The 18,810-nt window shown below is 28.8% G+C and overlaps 1 protein-coding gene across 2 annotated transcripts in view; it reads right to left on the bottom strand.

Moving 5' to 3' along the window:
• Nucleotides 1-907: 907 nt before the first annotated feature.
• LOC106685647 (uncharacterized) overlaps nt 908-18,810 on the bottom strand; it is a 20,817-nt gene continuing 2,914 nt past the window's right edge. Inside the window, exons 2-5 of one of the 2 annotated variants that reach the window (XM_014428446.3) lie at nt 13,427-13,683; nt 8,947-9,186; nt 8,731-8,872; nt 908-3,623 (exon numbers count right to left, since the gene is read on the bottom strand). In XM_014428446.3, the coding sequence (XP_014283932.1) occupies nt 3,352-3,623; nt 8,731-8,872; nt 8,947-9,186; nt 13,427-13,683 (911 nt within the window). In that variant the 3' untranslated portion in view covers nt 908-3,351. The remainder of the gene's footprint in view (nt 3,624-8,730; nt 8,873-8,946; nt 9,187-13,426; nt 13,684-18,810) is intronic. The other variant, XM_067051347.1, reaches the window with a different exon arrangement.

The following is an 18,810-nucleotide window of genomic DNA, read 5'->3' as shown; positions in this document are numbered from 1 at the left end:
TATCACGATTAATCAAATTTTTATGACATATTGTTAGAATACATAAGTCTGCAGTTGTTCGCACCTAAAATTAGAAAGGAAAATATTTTAAATTCTATTTCTTGCACTAAAAGAAGAAACAAATAAATTTTGGAATAATTTTATTAAGATATAAATAATTAAAAAGACAACAATATACATAACAACCATCGTTTTGATTATAACATCAATAATTAATAAAGCAACAAATTGAACATGATTTAGTAATAATAAAATAGTAACTTTCTGTAGTGATATATATATAATTTAACTACTAGTCAACGAAATGTACTTTAATTATTTGCGCTGTAATAATATTTTTTTATGTTTAAAATGTGTATAGAGTAATTAACAATATTTTAATGTTTTTTTTTAAAGATTAATTCACATTAAGTAAAAAACAGTACAAAGTCACCAAAACAGAACAGTTCCTTATAAAATACTAAACCCAGGACCCTTCATGAGATGTAGAGCAGAGCTGGGCAAAAAATAGCAAACAATTTTGCCATGGATAAGAAATTTATTTATCAATGTTTCATTAATGAATAAGGGTCATATCTATGGCCTCTGTTGTAGAGGTATAATAATTTATATTATGAAGTCGAATGAAGTTCTCTAGCGCACTGTGCGAATGAGTCGATTACAGGAGACCCCATAATTTTTTTATAGTTTTTCGCCATTTCCGGTGAAGGACGCGAAAATTAGAACAAATAAAAAAATTCGTTTGAGAATTCTATATCCCTTTAGAAATCATTATCATAATTAGATTATACTCAACCGACCGAGAGTACTCAAATGACTATCATAATGACGAATTATGATGAATGATTCTCATAGGACATTGAATTTTATACGGTTTCGTTTGTTAGATTTTCTGTAAGTTTTATGAGATAATAAATTATATATCGTATCCATTCATTAAAAAGTTTCATCAATAGCCGTAAAAAAAGTGTTTGGGTTTCTTTTCGATTTTCGTCATCAAGATGTGTTCGATCGGAAAATTTAACGATATCGATAATTTTAAATTTTAATTAAAATCATTTAATTGGAAACCCTATCAGAACTCTTCATTACTCTATTAATCAGAATTCTTTTTCCTAAATTCCAGAGTTAAGTGCGAAGAGCAAAAAATGGAGTAGGTTACAATGTCGAGTTCGCTTATTACTGTCGTGGCTTTTGCACTTTTTCTTTAGTCATAGTGGACAATACATACTAAAGTGTATCTACTATCACGTCAAAAACCATTTACGCAGTGTTGCTATCTATTATCAATAACAATAGTTGCCGTCATGACAGAATTATCACACTAGTCTAGCATGCAATGGTTGTAAAGATAATGTCATGTTAAAACAGGTTTACACGGTGAAACTTTACGGTTGCAACAACTGCCCGTGGTGTAAACTATATGACAGTTGCGTTCATGAAATATAATCTAAACTGTCTAAAATAAACTATAATTAACTTTTTGTTGTAAAAATCTTAAATTTGGAAAAAAAATTGATATAATAATCATTTCGTGAAATAATTATTTAATAAACAAGACTCGAGAAGAATTATAATTATATTAAAATAAATTATTTCAAAATTAATTTGTTTAGGTTATTTAACGATTTATTTTTATTTGTTTGTTATATTATTTCCAATGAATTTTGCCCAGGTCTAGTAGGATAAAAACCGTATATGTACCACATGGCTAGGAGTTGTGATTGTTAAATTTTTTTAACTGTATTAGAACATAATTTGATCGTTATTCGTTACTATGGGCAACTAAAAATAAATAATGGATTATTTGTTGATCTACAGAAACATTTCTTTTTCAGCTTGTAAATTTCAAGTACAACTAATTTTATTTGAATTAAAAAAAAAACAACTACAATGTAACTTGTTTCAGACTGATACAACTAAATAATTATATTATAGTTGGAATTGATTTTTACAACACTCCTGTGATATCACATAAGGTGACGTAGTAATAGCATGCAACATATAAAATGTCGTATTGAGAATGAACATCCAAAACTAGAAATACGGACTCAAGTTTTCTGTTTTAACTTTTTTGAATTCGTCACAAAGTTACACATTCAGTTGTCTAAGAGTGTGCCCCTTTTATTCATCGCGATATTATCCCGAGAAGAAACGACTAAATTTTCAATCTTGGCCCAAACAATGACTTGACAATTCATTTTTAAAACTGGCTTAAGAAATGTGTAATTAAATACAATTACATAAAATTACATTAAATACAATTACATTAAATAATGTACAAGGGATTTTTATGTTTCCATATACTTTTATCTGCAATTTCTACATACAAGTTTATACTTCTTAGGAACATTTCATGATATTTTTAACAATTTTAAATCCCTAATAGTTTTAAGTATTTTATATTTTTCTTATAAGTTCTATGTTATTCCATATTTTACATTTTATCTTCCCTGAACACATTTTATTCTATATTTTCGTTTTCACTTATAATTTTTTTAATTAAAAATAAATATAAATTACTTTACTTTATTTACTGTTGTAAATAAATTACAACAGAGATAGTTCTCAATTGTCTTTAGGGTAACCTGAAATAAAATAAAATTTTCGGGCTTAGCATTGAGAATATTTAATGATGAGAATAATAAATTAAAACAACTATTACATTCTTTAAACAAATTAAAATGTTGAATATGGAATTTCGTATATTTTTAAGCTTGTTTAAGTTGAATTTCCCACTTTTTAATTTGTTTTTTAAATAATTAATATTTCTATGTTTTTATCACATATTTTGAATTTTTGTTATCACATAAAAAACCCAACCCTAGTTGCTGCTAGAAAAATTATCTCACCTCTATATTTCTGATAACAAAGTAGTGAAATAAAATCAACAAATACACCGAAAACTCTCACGCTGTCAAAAGCTCTGTATCTGTCAGGATGTGATTGAGATTCCGTCTGCTATATAGCCTCTAGATCGGAAAAAGCTATACACGGTATTACCCCACTCTCCCTTAATACTTTAATAAGTATCAGGGTATGTAAACATTCATATATAATTTGAAAAGTATTAATTAATTAATATTTAGAACATTAAATTGTTATACTTTACAGTAATACTTAGAGAAATAAAATGAGTAATGCTCATTTTACTTGTAATACATCGGCAGGTGTGGTCTCTTCAGACTGTTCAACGAAATTTAAAGTATAAAATAAGAGTATTTGTTACTAGCAAGTCATAATAAATAGTTTCAATTGTCAGAATAAAAAAAAAATATAAGTTAATCGGGGTATCGTATATTGTGGTTCCAGGTAAGCGATATTGTACTATTTTCAATGTTTGGTTAAAAATCAGAATAAACCCAGAGCTCTATAAATATCAATTAAATGCCGTAAGTATTTTCTATATCCTGGGAATTGGCTAGTCTTAATGTTGATATCTGTAAAGCCATCCACTGGAAGTAGTCTACCTCCGAGGTACAGTAGACCCATCCGAAACCCATATCGAAGTCCTTCTTGTAGATGGTCCATGAATTCTGCGTAGGACGGAAAAGGCTTCAGTTCGCCAATACCCGAAATAAAATTTTGATAATATGTGGAGCAGTATTTATGAACATCATCGCCTGAAAAAATAAATAAAAAATGAATAACAATACATTACAATAGAACATTTAATGTACAGTAACAAAAAACAAAAAAAAAAAAAAACCCATATCTGAGTCCGCTATGTAAAAAACAGGGACTATCCGGTATGTTTTTCATATTTTTCCATTTTACTGTTAATACTTCTAAAATAAATTTCTAAAATTCTTCTAAATAAGAAATTACATTAAATTATTGTAACAGAGGTTTTAGGTTTTTAATTTTGTAATTTTTTTTTTTAATTTATTGAAATGTAGAACTGTATAATATATACAATAAGTAAATGTTTTAGAACACATGATAATCTTGAAAAGGAACTATCCAATACTTGAATCATTGCTTGAAAATTAGAAAATCCTGTGGCCATCTTATGTTCAGACGTCTTGGAGGATTATCAGGGATTGTTAAGAATGAGAGATCAGGAACTAATAAGTTTGGGTTGGTAAGGATTTCGAAATGAAAGGAAGAATATCTATTTTAAGCTAAATCTGCACCGAGTGGGATGTTGAGGTCTCTGTGGATGAGTTTATTTGTTATGTAATAAGGAGCATCAAGGATATTACGGAGGATTTGGATTGGATACAGGAGGAATTTTATCATTTGGTGGAGCTCCAAAACTCAATTCCAGATGTCCAAATAGGTCTGATTATCATGGCGTATAAGAGTTTTTTTTGTTGTAAATGGGAAGTTTAGAGCATTTAAGTCAATGTTGTAGTAATCGGAATATACGAGCAGTTTCTTGTCGTTTCAGTCGATTATAGGGATTCCCAGTAATTCTCTTGTCAAGTTGGAGTCCTAATTAGCGAATCTGCTCAGGATATTAAAAAAAAATACACTGTAGGCAGTAGAGTGGAGGGTTACGACGGAGAGTAAAACTGATCAGATGGGAACTTCGTAGTTTAAGATGCATTTTTAAAAACTTTAATCTATAGTTTTTGTTAATTTTAAATGTAAATATACTTTAATTTTACAGCTACTTACAACTGATTTCACTTTCAAAATATATATGAATAATTCGAATGTAATTATTATTATTTGAATTTTTTTTTAATAAAGGAAATATGCATTGTTGGAAATTCATTCTGGTCTTTGTTGAACATAATTATTTATACTAAGAATCCTTTCATGATTGTAAATTGCAGCGTCAACACAAAAATTTTTCAAATTTATTTATATTGAACAAAGTGCATTCTTGAGTGATACATTAAGTAATAAATGTCTATAAGTCTATACGAAAGAAGATGGTTGGAGGATAGTTGAAGTAACTTATTTAATCGTGCCAACGTTTTGGCCAGAATTTCTAGCCTTCATCAGGGCTAAGAACAGAACAAGATAACAACCAATGAATACAGAAAATAAAAAAAAGAAAATACAAAAAGAATGACATAAAGTAAATAATTGTACAGAATGGAATTAATAAAATAAAGAGATGAAAGAAGTGGAAAATAAAATGTATACATAGGTAATTGAATAAGGAGGTAAAATAACATAATTAAGGTAATAAAATAAAAATGAAGTTATATAATGCAAAGAAATATGAAAATTTTTATCTTAAAATTCATTTTTATTTTATTTCCTTAATTATGTTATTTTACCTACTTATTCAATTACCTATGTATACATTTTATTTTCCACTTCTTTCAACACTTTATTTTATTAATTCCATTCTGTACAATTATTTACTTTATGTCATTCTGTTTATATTTTCTTTTTTTATTTTCTGTATTCATTGGTTGTTATCTTGTTCGGTTGTAAGCCCTGATGAAGGCTGGAAATTCTGGCCGAAAAGTTGCCATGATGAAATAAGTTACTTCAACTTATTTGTGTTTTATTTTGACCGCATCTCTCAACCATCTTCTTCTCGTATAAGTCATCCACGGTCAACTATCTCTCATGATTATGAGTCTATAAGTCTAGTAAAAGAAAGCTAGTAGTTGCCTCTACCAAATTAACGATCTTTCTGTACATAACATTAGTATTTTTTATTAGTATCAAAAAATAATAGGAGTAATTCAGTGTTATATATACATATGCACGATACAGTTAAATAAATAAAAATAGAATCGAATATAAGAGCTGAATAAAACGTCGTGGATCTTCACTTTAGGAATCTCAAGCAGATATTTCACAAAGGGAAGACCAACCATAAATAAAGATAAAATGGTAAATAATATGCTTATACGATATTTTTCCATTAGGTACCTGGGTGTGCACTTGGGTAGGAATATGAAATTCTCGACGCATATCAAATACCAACCTGACTGTTAAAGGGAAACTCTCAACCAGTTTACCATTTCCACTATCAACTGAGCAATCTCTGTTACCAACTGAAAATAAATTGTAACTATAAACAGTGATTTTCTTCCAATTTCTGCTATGATATATATATCCACGTCTTACGGAATTGGCATAGTCATTAATAACCTAAAAGAAGTTTTTAGAAAAAAAACATTGAATTATCTTAAAAAATGGGGATTACATCTAATCAGTTAAAAAACCGAGGCCATAATTTTCACAAAACGACGACCAATACTTTCCTGTAACGTGGTTTAAATGATACTCCTGTCCTTTTTGCCAAATCCATATAATACTTTAATCATTTTTTTTTTTATATCTTTATTGAAATTTGTAACTGTATATTATATAATACATTCAGTAAATTTGGATTTCTTAGTTAAAATGGAGCGTTACAGGCGTGTAGAGAAACTACCCATTGATAGCACTCTAATGACAATTTACATTAGTAGGTCTCGTGGCGTTGTCAGGAATGGAAGAGAATGCAAGGTTAGAAACTAGGGGGTTTGAGTGGTTAGGGAGTTTATAATGGAATGAGTGATATCTGGTTCGGGCTAGATCGGTTACATAAGGAACATTAAGGTCTTTATGTATGATTTTATTTGTGACAAAGTAAGGAGCATTGAGGATTGAGGATATTTTATGAAGGATTTTGGATTGTAACGATTGGATACGAGAGGAATTCGAAGGTTTAGTGGAGCCCCAAACTTAACTCCATATTAATCAATTTAAATTTCAAAAACGCAAATAATGTACGAAATTTGTATATTTTCTAATAAAAACCATAATTATTCCATAAAAAAATTGATACTCTATAAAGCATTACTAAGACCTATAATAACAAGTACCTATCCCACACGGAGCTTTACTAATTCATCCAACTTAAAAAAACTACAAGTATTCAAAAAAATAATAATAATAACCGAAATGGGAAATCGTACATAAACTACAACTCGTATAAATAAACATAAAAGAACCAAACATATATTAATATAAAAACAATTAAATAAAACAAAAATCAGGAATCTGTATTTTATTTTGTTTCAAAACAGTTTTTTTTTTTTTTACCAAAACATAGTTTGTATGGAATAAGTTGCTAAGAAAAATGAATTGTATTAGGATATATTCCAAAGCAATGTAGTATCTATTTTACTTATAATATTTATGAAATAAAAGCTTTTAAATAAAATTAAAAAAAAAAAAAAAAGCTACATTCACTACCAATTCCGAGTAACACAGAATAGGTTCCTTAGATATTATTTTATGACTAAATTTTATTCTTGATTAAGTTCTAATGAATTAAAAAGGTCATGTGAATAATTTTTAAATGTTGCAGTGCTGCTATCTGTAAGTAAAGTATGATTGTACGAGTGGCGAAACATTGTTTATTTAATATTTTTTAAGTTATTTAAAAGGTAAAATTAAGTATGACATATTAAGGTTGAAAAATTGTGAAGAGAATAAAGTTTTTTAGGAACTTTGTATTATATACATAACTTTACTTAAATGTTATTGGAGTTTTTAAAATATTTATTAAGCTATATAAGGATATTGATATTACAATTTATTAGAATTATATCCTTGAGATTTATTATTCGTCAGAGGATTTATTTTATTTCATATTCTTTTATTACCTGAATACTATATACTGAATAGATAACCTTGCTTCTGTATTTGATAATTCTGATTTTTGTGTAAAATTGTAGATATGTACATCAACAATAATTCTATATTTTATTTATTATTTTTAGTTGTATTTAATTGTTTTTTCTTTTTCTTTCCTTTTTTATTATAGGTTAGTCACCTATAATATGATATATAGTTTTATTTTATTTGTTCTAGTTTTCTTTTATACATTTTTATAATAATTTTATACTATATTCTTCTTATAATTATTATCTGTTAATTATAATTGTTTATTTTTTATGTTATCAAATTCATGGTTTATTATTTCATTTTTATGATGAAAATTTTGTAGTTTACTCTAAGGCTCTAAAGCCTAATTCTGATACCTGTAATATTATTCTAAAAAGGATCAGTCCTAGGAACAATTAAGAATATTATTATTATTATTACATCCTACCTACTAATAAATCAAAACAAAATTTGTTTTTCGTTGATCTAGGAAACTCATTTTATTTATTTTTTTTTACTTACTTAATTTAATTATGTACACATTTTTCACTTCATTTAATTTCTGGTTATGGTATAAATGTGCTCAAATCTACTGCCGATACTTATCATCCATAATTGATTTTAATATTTAGTAAATAAATAAAAAAGTTTAAAATATTTTCTATGATAAATAGGCATAAATATTTATAGCGTTATTCGCTCAATATCACCAGCCAATAGGCTGTAACTATCTAAGTTCTAAATTCTAAGATCTTTTGAGAATTATAATTTTAGGTTGAGACCAATTTAGGAAATCAGGATTCATTATAGAATGATAAATGTCCTCATCAATATATATATATATGTATGTAGCCAGATGTATAATTTTTTGAACTGTCAGAGGCGTCATATTATGAACCTTAAGATATCTTGGAGAGGCAGTTTGGTAAGTATGTTACTACAAACGCCTTGGCCAATGTCCGAGACTCGTTTTGTACGGTTGCATAGGGCTAAGTTATTTGTAATTAAATTACTTTATAGGCTGTGATAAAGTTCACTAATTTTTTTGGTGAGAAAACTGTAGGGTACTATATTGCTTTGTGTTCGGTAAGCCTAGGTACTTTTAGGTATTTTTATGATTAAAAAGTAAACAACACAATATGATGAACAATGTATTACCAATTCGCAAACTTGTTGAAAGTAGAATCAAGAGATCTTTGAAAATCGGTCCACAACTCATGTTTTGAAAATCTATAATCCTCAGCGACTCTTCATTATTAAACATAAGATTATTTGACCAGTAATCTCCATGACAGATAACCTGTGAAATCCTTTTTCATTTAAGATGGTACGTTAATTAACAAAAAAAAATTGAAATTATAACATATATAGTACCATAAAAGAATCGTTTGTGAAATGTGGTGTAACTGGCGGCCATGAGGACAGTATCTTTGATAACTCGCTTTCCCCTGCTTCATTCAATTCTTCTATCGCCGTATGCAAAGATTCTTCAAGCCAGAGGCTAAACTTGCCGATGTCCTGCCACATAACCTTCATTTGAGTGGTGATATCTTCCCATTTCCTTGGCTCGGTTAGGCGTAAAGTAAAACTGGATGCGTGAAAGTCAGCTAAACCCTAATAGTTATTTTGTGTCAGTTAAACATCTATTTATCTTTAAAGTCTTTAAGGTTGGGTCAGATAGTTTAAACTTACTATTTTGTTTTCACTTCTCTCTCACATTAATACCGTGAATAAGAGCTTTAAAACATTATCAAAAAATATTAATTAATTTTCATTTCTGAAGGCACTTTATCATATTTTCTGATTTTTTTTTCTTTGGGTCATTAAGCTCATAATTGAAATATTTTAAGTAATAATACATATATTTTAATTAAAGAAGAAAAGATGACAAACTTCCGAACAGAATTAGGAAAAAAAAGGTTTAGGCCCACTTTCCCGACTGGTTCCCCCACCAGATACCAATACCAAAATATGTAAATAACATTAAGGGGACAATTGTAGGTAACAATTTGAATCTGAGTGTTGTATGAAAATACGAATTTTAACGTCTCTGGAGTCTAAATAACCAGTTCTATCAATATTGTCAGTTGGTATATGTAAATATGTATGTGAACAACCTATCTCAAAAACGAAAAATTGTACAGAACTTAAATTTAAAACTGACTCACATACATATTTGAGAATTATTCTATATTTTCATTCACTTATCATACCGTCTCTTAAACAACCAATTGAATTAGGAATTACAAATAGAAGGAATAGAGGATTACATAAAAAAAATGTTCATGAAGTTCCACTCTCAATTACCTACAGATTAAGGAGCCCCAACAACTTGGGAAACCCAACCTCAACCCGAAGACTGAAGTCCAGGCTGCTGCAGGACATCCTGTTATAAATTCTATATTTATCGATTCAATGGATAATTTGTATAATAATTCATCATAATTTCTTTTTTTTCCCCTTCATATTTTTCTTAAATTCACTTTGCAATTATTGGTTTTATTTAAGTGTACCAATATCATTATTTTTTGTTATTAATTTTACTTTCCTCTTTTATTAAGAAGCATTATTCTGATCTATTTATTTTATTTTATTTTTTTAATAATAACATTGTTTATAGTTAGAGGTGTCTTTTGTAAGAGACTATCCCCCCCCCCCCCTATAAATCAACTGTTAAAAAAAATATATATAGATAATATAACGGTTATATCAACCATGTAAGCCCCACCAGGCCGATCAGGTATAAAATAAAATATATAAATTAAATTCTTTTTTTTTTCTATTTGAAGTTAATTATTTACTTTGTTTAAAGAAGATAGAGAGAAAAAAAATGTTTATTTTATAATTTGTAATGATTTTGATTAATTGCATAAATAGAAGGCTATTTATTTTGTTAAATCGATAAATGTCATTGTTTTTGTTATTAACATTACTTTTATCTTTTATTAAAAATTATTATTTTAATCTATTTTTATCTTACTTTTTTATTCATTTATAAAATTGTACAAAGTTATACAAAAAAAAAAAGGCTGTGTTAAAAAAAATTGCCTCTTATCGTCTTACATTAACTATGTAACGCCCACCAGGTCGATCTGTTTTAAAATAAATAAATAAAAAAAATGCCGTCTCTTACCCGGAATAACCCTAGTCACATTATTCCTGATAAACTGAATTCTGTTATGTTTGGTTCAGTATAACAATATTATTCTAAACTTTTTTTTTTTTTTTTTTTTAGATCAGCCATTTTTAATATTGTCAATGTAGATGGTAATAATTTTCTACTCCGTCACGAATAGTATTTAAAACAAAACTAAGAATAATGAATCAAGTACACTCCCTGACGAACTCTTGCTGAGCGGAGAAATAAAAAGAAGAAAGTTGGAGGGGACAATAATGAGGAGAAGTCTCCAAGAGCGGCTACGTGCCATTATCGACGTGGGGTATCCAGGGGACGTTCACTCTGAGGAGGGATCGATACCATTAGGGACCGCATCTTGGCAGGCGATGCTGGGAGTCCTGGTCCACTCAGCCAGCGATATTGTTTTACAGAATATCAAAGCCTTATTTCAGTTCACAGGAACTATCGTAGGGGTACATGTGGCCTAGTGTTAAACTGGTGAAACTTAATTAGAGACGATCCACATAATTGTCAGTGGTTGATTCACCAATAATGGGCTATTTTCAAGTCCCCATTTACAAAAAAAAAAACTCAAGAACCCAAGAGAAGAAAAAAGTCAGTTATTTCACATTCATTATTTCAGTTATTGGTATAAATTGATGAGTCTGCCAAGTAGGGGGAATAAAAAATGGCGGCTGTTTCAAAACGTTAAAAAAATGTTTTTCATTCAGAGCTCTATATCTTTAAAACTACCAACAATACTAGGAAACTTAAGTGAACATCATTTAAATTTCAATAATTTTTTTAAAACATGAGCTCTAATAGAACTGTTTACGTTCAATAGTTCCCGAGATATAGCTTTTTAAAAATCAACTTTTCATGAAAAATCAGAATTTAGTGAATTTATTTAGAGAAATCTATATCTTAAAAACCATTCGACGTACAGATGTCAATTAGCACTCAAATTAAAGCTAGTTAAATGCACTATGGAGTAGTTTATAACGTTTATCTTCATAGAAGTATCTCTATCTATGATATTGCTAAAATAAATTAATTTATAGTTGTTCGGACAAAATTTATTTTTATATGCGAATATCATAAAAACTACTACTGCTTTATAGTAAGTTAAATCGCCTTTATTTTAAGTGCTTGCAGACATATGTACGTCTTATTTTTCCAGAGATATATTTTTAAAAAATCAAACATTTTATCCGAACAACTAGAAATTAACATTTTGTGAATTTATTTTCTCAAATACTCAAAAAACTACTACTCCTTCAAAGATAAAAGTGATTAACTACTTTATAGTATATTTAACAAGCTTTAATTTGAGTGCTAATAGACATCTCTACGTTGAATGATTTTTTAAATATAGATTTCTCAAAATATATTCTATAATTAAATTTTTTTTATGAAAGCTTGTTTTTTAAAAAGCTATATGTCGGGAACTATTGAACGTAAATATCTCTATGAGGGCTCATATTTTAGAAAATTTACTCTACTTTAAATGATTTTTAGGTTTTCTAGTTTTGTTGATAATTTTAAAGATATAGAACTCCGAATGAAAAACTATTTTTTAACGTTTTGAAACAGCCACCATTTTGAATCCCCACCACCTATACTTGGCAGAGTCATCAATTTTGACTAGTAATTATACATAGTTTTCATTAAAGTAATAAGAAAATAATTGCCTTTTTTCCTCACCGGCTCTTGTCCTATTCCTCTTTTTTTTTTTTTTTTTTTTTTTTTTTTTCCTCACTATTAGCTGAGAGTACAATAAGCAAAAAACATAATCAAAATTTCGCACTTGTTATCAAGAACCATACTTTTTCCAGGTAATGATGCAATAATCCATGACAATGATAAATTGAATTAAAAAAATATTTATTAGAATTGCAGTATAATTATGAAATTTATGGTCTCATTTCATAAGGATAACGATTAAAAATCAAAGTAAAATACAATTAATTTTTTTTATACAAACATTAATGATATTTAACTATGATTTTTCTTCGTTATCTTTATGAAATGAAGTTCCATTTAAGAAATGGGGTTAAAATATAAAAGAAAATATACATTTTCTCTGTTGTACCATTTCTAACTGTCCAGCCTTTAATATCCTACCTTATATGGCATATTAACATCTTTTTTATACTCAATCCTTCTAGAGCTCCAGGGTTGGAATGCCATGATTCATTTCTCAGGCCCCCCGCAAGATAAATATCGATTGAAGCAGGTAGGAATTGAACCCGGAACATTCTAAAGAAAACTACTCACCCCCAGCGTCCTCGGCTATCACTTCCAGATCTGTATCTTTATTGTTAAGAAGAAGTCCACTTGATAGCCTGTAAGCTTGTATGTCAGTATGTTGATCATAAGACAGACGTGGATACATGTTAACATTATTGGTTAATTCATTAACTCACGAAATAGAAATTATGCTGCTTCTGTCATGGGCTTCTGCAACACACCTATGCTATTGTGGCACTAATCGTAAAAAATAACGAAAATATAATAATTTAATACGCATCAAAATATTATGGATTAACATACCAATAACCGATAGACTATCAAATTTAATCATTTTTAAAGAAGACTTTAAAAAAAACCATCGACATCAATTGTAGGATGCTACGAAAAATGATTTCTCACAAAGTGGATTAAAATATAATCTAATAAAGATTTGTAACTGAAGACTCATCCTGATAAATCGAAAATAGAAGTTAGATTAATAACCTTAATCGCGAGATCCATCTGTTTTGAGGAGAGACCTGCCACCCTGTCAGGACTTGAAAAGCCTTCATCAACAAGATCCTGCAAGATGATGAGGCCGGATGATGAAGCGAAAAACTTTGCTGCCATAAATGAGACACCAAGGGTTGGTAAGATCTCCTGATAGGCGATTGTTTCCCTGTTGTAAGCCAGCTCGAGTTCCTCATCGTTAAGCATTGTCTTCCTTGAGGCCAGCTTACATACAACTTTGTCTTCTTTGTCTGCCAACAGAAATTAGTAAATTATTTATTAACTTCATTTAACAACATTAAACTTAAACTAAGCAAACTAAAATGATAATCATTGCTGAACTAACCTCATTGAGGTTAGTACCATCTCTATGAATGTTTTGCTTTTACGAAGTCGGAATTTTCACAAGATATAATTTTAAGATTCAATCTAAGAATATCTAATCTCAAAAATTTTTCGTTCCTTCATATAAGTATTCTACGTTTATTCTCGATGACCTTTTTTATTTGTGATAATTTGATGTTTACGCCCTTACGTTCTCCAACTTAGTGTAGGAAAGATGGGTTATCGTACAGGTTACCAATCTATTCTAGCTACAGTGGGAAAGTCAAGAATATAACCTTTAATTTAGGAAGGGTTTAACTGAATAAAACTTGTATGCAATTGCATATTTTTTAAATATTTTTACTAATAAATCATTTTGCACTGTTATATTAAATTTTATTCAGATAATTTGGCCAAAGTTTGGTCATTATTATAAAGAAGTTGGGGTTGTTTTTTTAGTGGAATTCATTTTTTATTTTCTTATATTAGTAAAAAATATTGAGAATAAACTTTTGAACGTCTAGATATTTTTTAAACTACCATAAAACTGCTTTAAAAAATCCATAAAGTTTCGGCCTTTCCTATTAGTCATTTTCATCTTCTCCCCTTTTAATTTTGTTCATTTTTTTTTTAACGCATAATTTAAGTTTAAATTGTTTTCAATTAACTTGAAAGATTTTGGAACAAATGATACCAAATTTCAAAGTTTATATTTTTATTTTTACCTAATTCCAAAATTAGTGAAAGGTGACGTGATTTTTTCGGTTTTAAATATATATATTTCTTGTTATCCAAGAAGGGTTCGTTCACTTTTAGTAACTCTCCATGAAATGAACGATTTCTTCACAACTTAACATCAAAGGCTAGTAGTAAGATACTTGCATTAAAAAATATTTTCACTCATATATTATTTGCGCTTGTTTGTTACTCGGGTTGGTCGTAAAAACATTACGATTTAATTATATTATTTCAATTTCTTGAGACAAGATAATTATTTATTAAATAAATCAAAAATTTGTATACTTTATTGTCTCAACACTTTTTTATTTTTCACCAGTCCAAACGTAATGTTCCTCACATTAATTTAAAGTTACTTTTGCAGGCTATTCTGCCCAGGTCATTTCCTTTATTATAAGTTAAAAGCCTATTTTTTAAAATTTAAAATCATTAATATTTAATTCTTCTTATATAAGATTATCCACAACAAATTCACTACCATATAACCTACTTACGATTTAATTGTATACTGACTAACCAAAACTTTTTTTTTTAATGATTTATTTATTGATATTTACAAGTATATAAAAATATATATAACTAGTAAATTTTCTATAAGTTATAAAATGACATGATACAAGTATATGGAGAATCTACCCTTTGATAGAGCTCCAATTAAATTTCTTGAGGTCTCGGGGCCATCGTCTTTTCAGAAGCCTAATAGGATTATCAGGTAATGAAGGAGAAGCCAGGTTAGAAACAAGTGGGTTTGGGTGGTTGGGAAGTTTATCATGGAAGTATTGGTATCTGGTTCTGGCCAAATCGGCAATATACATTCAGTTCCTGATGGATGACTTCATTTGTGACAAAGTAGGAAGTATTAAGGATTTTACGAAGGGTTTTGGACTGTAAGGATTGTATTCGAGAGGAATTCGATGATTCAGTGAAGCACCAACGCTCAACTCCGTATGTCCAGATAGGCTTTATTACAGTCATGTAGATCAGTCTTTTGTGATGGATTGGAAGTTTAGATCGTTTGTCTAGTAAATGTACTAGTAGTCTAACGCAAACTTAGAAAGATACTCAGCAACTAGTGGTATGACGGAAAGTCTTAACGTCTTAAAGTGTTATCTTTTTAAACAAGATATTTGAGAACATCAATGAGGAAACACTGCCGCAAGTTTGGAACAATGCGTTCTTACGTCTTTTAAGGGAGAAAGAAAAACTCCATCTATCTTGCAATCCAACCCAGGTAAGCAAAGCTGTTATATTATTTAGCATATTAAAAATGCGAATTTTTATTACAATAATTTTACTAAACTCATTTCAGTCTAATTTTCAGGTTTCTACCGATAACCCCTGGATTAACCTATTGATTGTTTATTTTATTTATTTATTTTTTTTTTTTTTGAGGTCTGTATGATAATAAGAAAATCTTTTAATTTTGAAGAACTAATATACTAATACTATTCTATGAATATCACAGTAGTTAGCTAAAAACATATAGAATAGTTGCACATAATAAACGAGGAATACACAAATCACTGTAAAAGCTATTAAAAAACATTGTTTTATAATAACAACAATTAACAAAAAAAAGTAACAAATTAAACAAATTAATTTTTTCCTTAATATAAGATCTAATTAACTTCAACAGGATACAACAGCTTTTTCACTTTTAATTAAAAAGTAAATCTACGTAATGACAGTAATACAGATTATATAAGGGAGAAAGATTCCATCTCATAACAAATTAATTTAGTTCTTTATGGCATTTTTATTTTCCTTTATTTCTCTCTTACAATAACCTTGCAGTAAAATAACATACGTGTCAAAATATATTATAAAGTCCTTCACATAAATAGTTAATACTATCGGTTGAGAATGAATTAAATGAGTATTTTTAGACTTATGGCCAGTTTCACTCTTCTTAGTGTCTACGAAATGGATTGTGAATAACAGTGGTTGGAATTTGTTTTAAAATTTATAACAAGGGTTTTCTGACCTTAGAAATCGATCAGCTGGATCTTCTACTCCATGACAACTAATTAATAATAAAAAAAATATAAACAAAATCTCTTTTCTTAACAATAAAGGTAATAAAATATTATATCTTCATACTAAAATTAATATGCAATAAATGTGTTGTAACATATTTACGTGTTTTAATTTATTGAAGTAAAGTAATTAATCAGAGTAATGTACATGTATACATGTTTGTATAACATATCATTATTATTGTTAAGATTCAGCTCTCCGTGTACTTTTATTAACCCTGCATTGTACCCGCTGAGACATCATAGCTATGACGTACATGAACGGATGTTTAAGCTGGCTACGAACCTTCAGTGGTTATTCGGTCATTCGTGGTTATGGTTATTATACGAACAGTCGTAGTTATAATTATTCGCAAGTTGTGAATAGTTAGAGACATGGAATTTGGAAATCTGTTTAAGCCGTTCAAAAAAAGTTACATATTCAGAAACGAACACACTAAACATATTTTTTTTTAATTTTAATATTTTGAGCTCAAATTGTTCTAAACATTTTTGGAATACCACTGTTTAATTTATACAATAGAATCTATGAATTGGCTCAGTATTTTTCTCATATTAATAATATGAGCTAAAAAATAATATTATATTAATAATATAAGAGTCGCTCAGAAGGCAATGCGGTTAAGTACATTTTTTGACATATTCTTATTTTTGCAAATTTTGATAGTATTCTTTTCAGTTATTAAAGGTTTTACTCGTTTCTTCCTTTTTTCTAGGCCATACAGCTCTTTTTTTAATAGCTTCGGAATATATTGTTTGATGATTTGAGAAGTCATTGTGAATAAGTCCACCTTTTATAAATATTTGTTTACATAAACTTTGAAATAAATATTAAATTCTTCTTCCTCTTTCGATATTTGCTGCTAACACTGAAAAACAAGAAATTCATAGTAAATGTAACTGATGATTCTACTATTTTAGTTTGTTCTAGATTTATGTATATTCTTTCTTTTAATTTGAAATATCTAAATTTTGGTTGAAACATAAAAATATATGTGAAAATTATTGTTCTATCAAAAACATTAAATAAATTGTCTTTAATAACTGTAAAAACTCTGACTTTTTAAAATATTTTTTTTTTGTAATAATTTATTTATTGTTATTTACAACTGTATACATATATGCACATCAAGTAAATTTGCTGTAAGTGATAAAATGACATGATACAAACATGTGGAGAATCTCCCTATTGATAGAACTCCAAAAACATTTCTAGAGAAGATCTCGAGGCCATCTTCTTTTCAGACGCCTTAGAGGATTATTAGGTAATGAAGGAGAAGCCAGGTTAGAAACGAGTTGGTTTGGGTGGTCGGGAAGTTTATACTGGAAGGATTGGTATCTGGTTCTGGCCAAATCGGCAACATATGGGACATTGAGGTCCTGATGGATGATTTGATTTGTGACATGTAAGGAGCACTAAGGATTTTAGACTGTAAAGATTGGATTCGGGAGGAATTCGATGGTTTAGTGGAGCCCCATAGCTCAACTCCGTATGTCCAGATAGGCCTTATAACATTCATGTAGATCAGTATTTTGTAATGGATTGGAAGTTTGTTCCGTTTGTCCAGTAAATGTTGTAATAGTCGTTTTAGAATAATAAAAAATATTTATTGTAAGGGTATAAAAAATAAAAATTTCAAGGGAAATAAAACACAATGAAAGGGATACGCTATTTTATCCTAATTCAAGGAGAGTTAACCGTATCGATACCGATGCATCGTCAGATAATGGAAATGTAGAAAATAATAAAACGTACTGAAACGTCGGCAGAAAACGTGGGAGGAGTCTTGGGAAATGGTCAAAGTAATGAAAACTAAGAAGGATACAAGGTAAACGACATCAAAATAGAAATAAAAGAAAAAATTCCAGCAAAGAAATTTCATAATAAATCCTGTGACTGTTTACGGCTACGTAATTAAAAGAGAACCTTTCCTCAAAGACAGAAGGCGATGAAAATTTTTTACAAGCTTAATGATCTTCATAAACAAAATATTTTTTTTTAAGGGGGTTGGCTTAGAGTTCGTGCTATCAAAAGACAACGTTCCAGGAATAGCATTAAAGAACCAAGTTCTCAGTCTTTTGAATATTTATTTGACTTAACGGCCTGGATGGTGTTATATTTAAGATGATGTCATTGTTCCAAAAAATACTTTCGTTTTTATTTACACATCCTTCATATATCTTGTTTTTTTGCGGAGTCTACACTTTGACAAAGACTTGCTCAGCCTCCACTGGCCCATTACCAGTGATGCGGCGAGAGGGATGCGCTGGGATCTCTTT

Source organism: Halyomorpha halys, unplaced genomic scaffold (genome assembly GCF_000696795.3).
Source record: "Halyomorpha halys isolate HHAL.00 unplaced genomic scaffold, Hhal_1.1 Scaffold721.1, whole genome shotgun sequence".
Classification (NCBI taxonomy): domain Eukaryota; kingdom Metazoa; phylum Arthropoda; class Insecta; order Hemiptera; family Pentatomidae; genus Halyomorpha; species Halyomorpha halys.
This window is presented reverse-complemented; position numbering and strand designations above follow the sequence as displayed.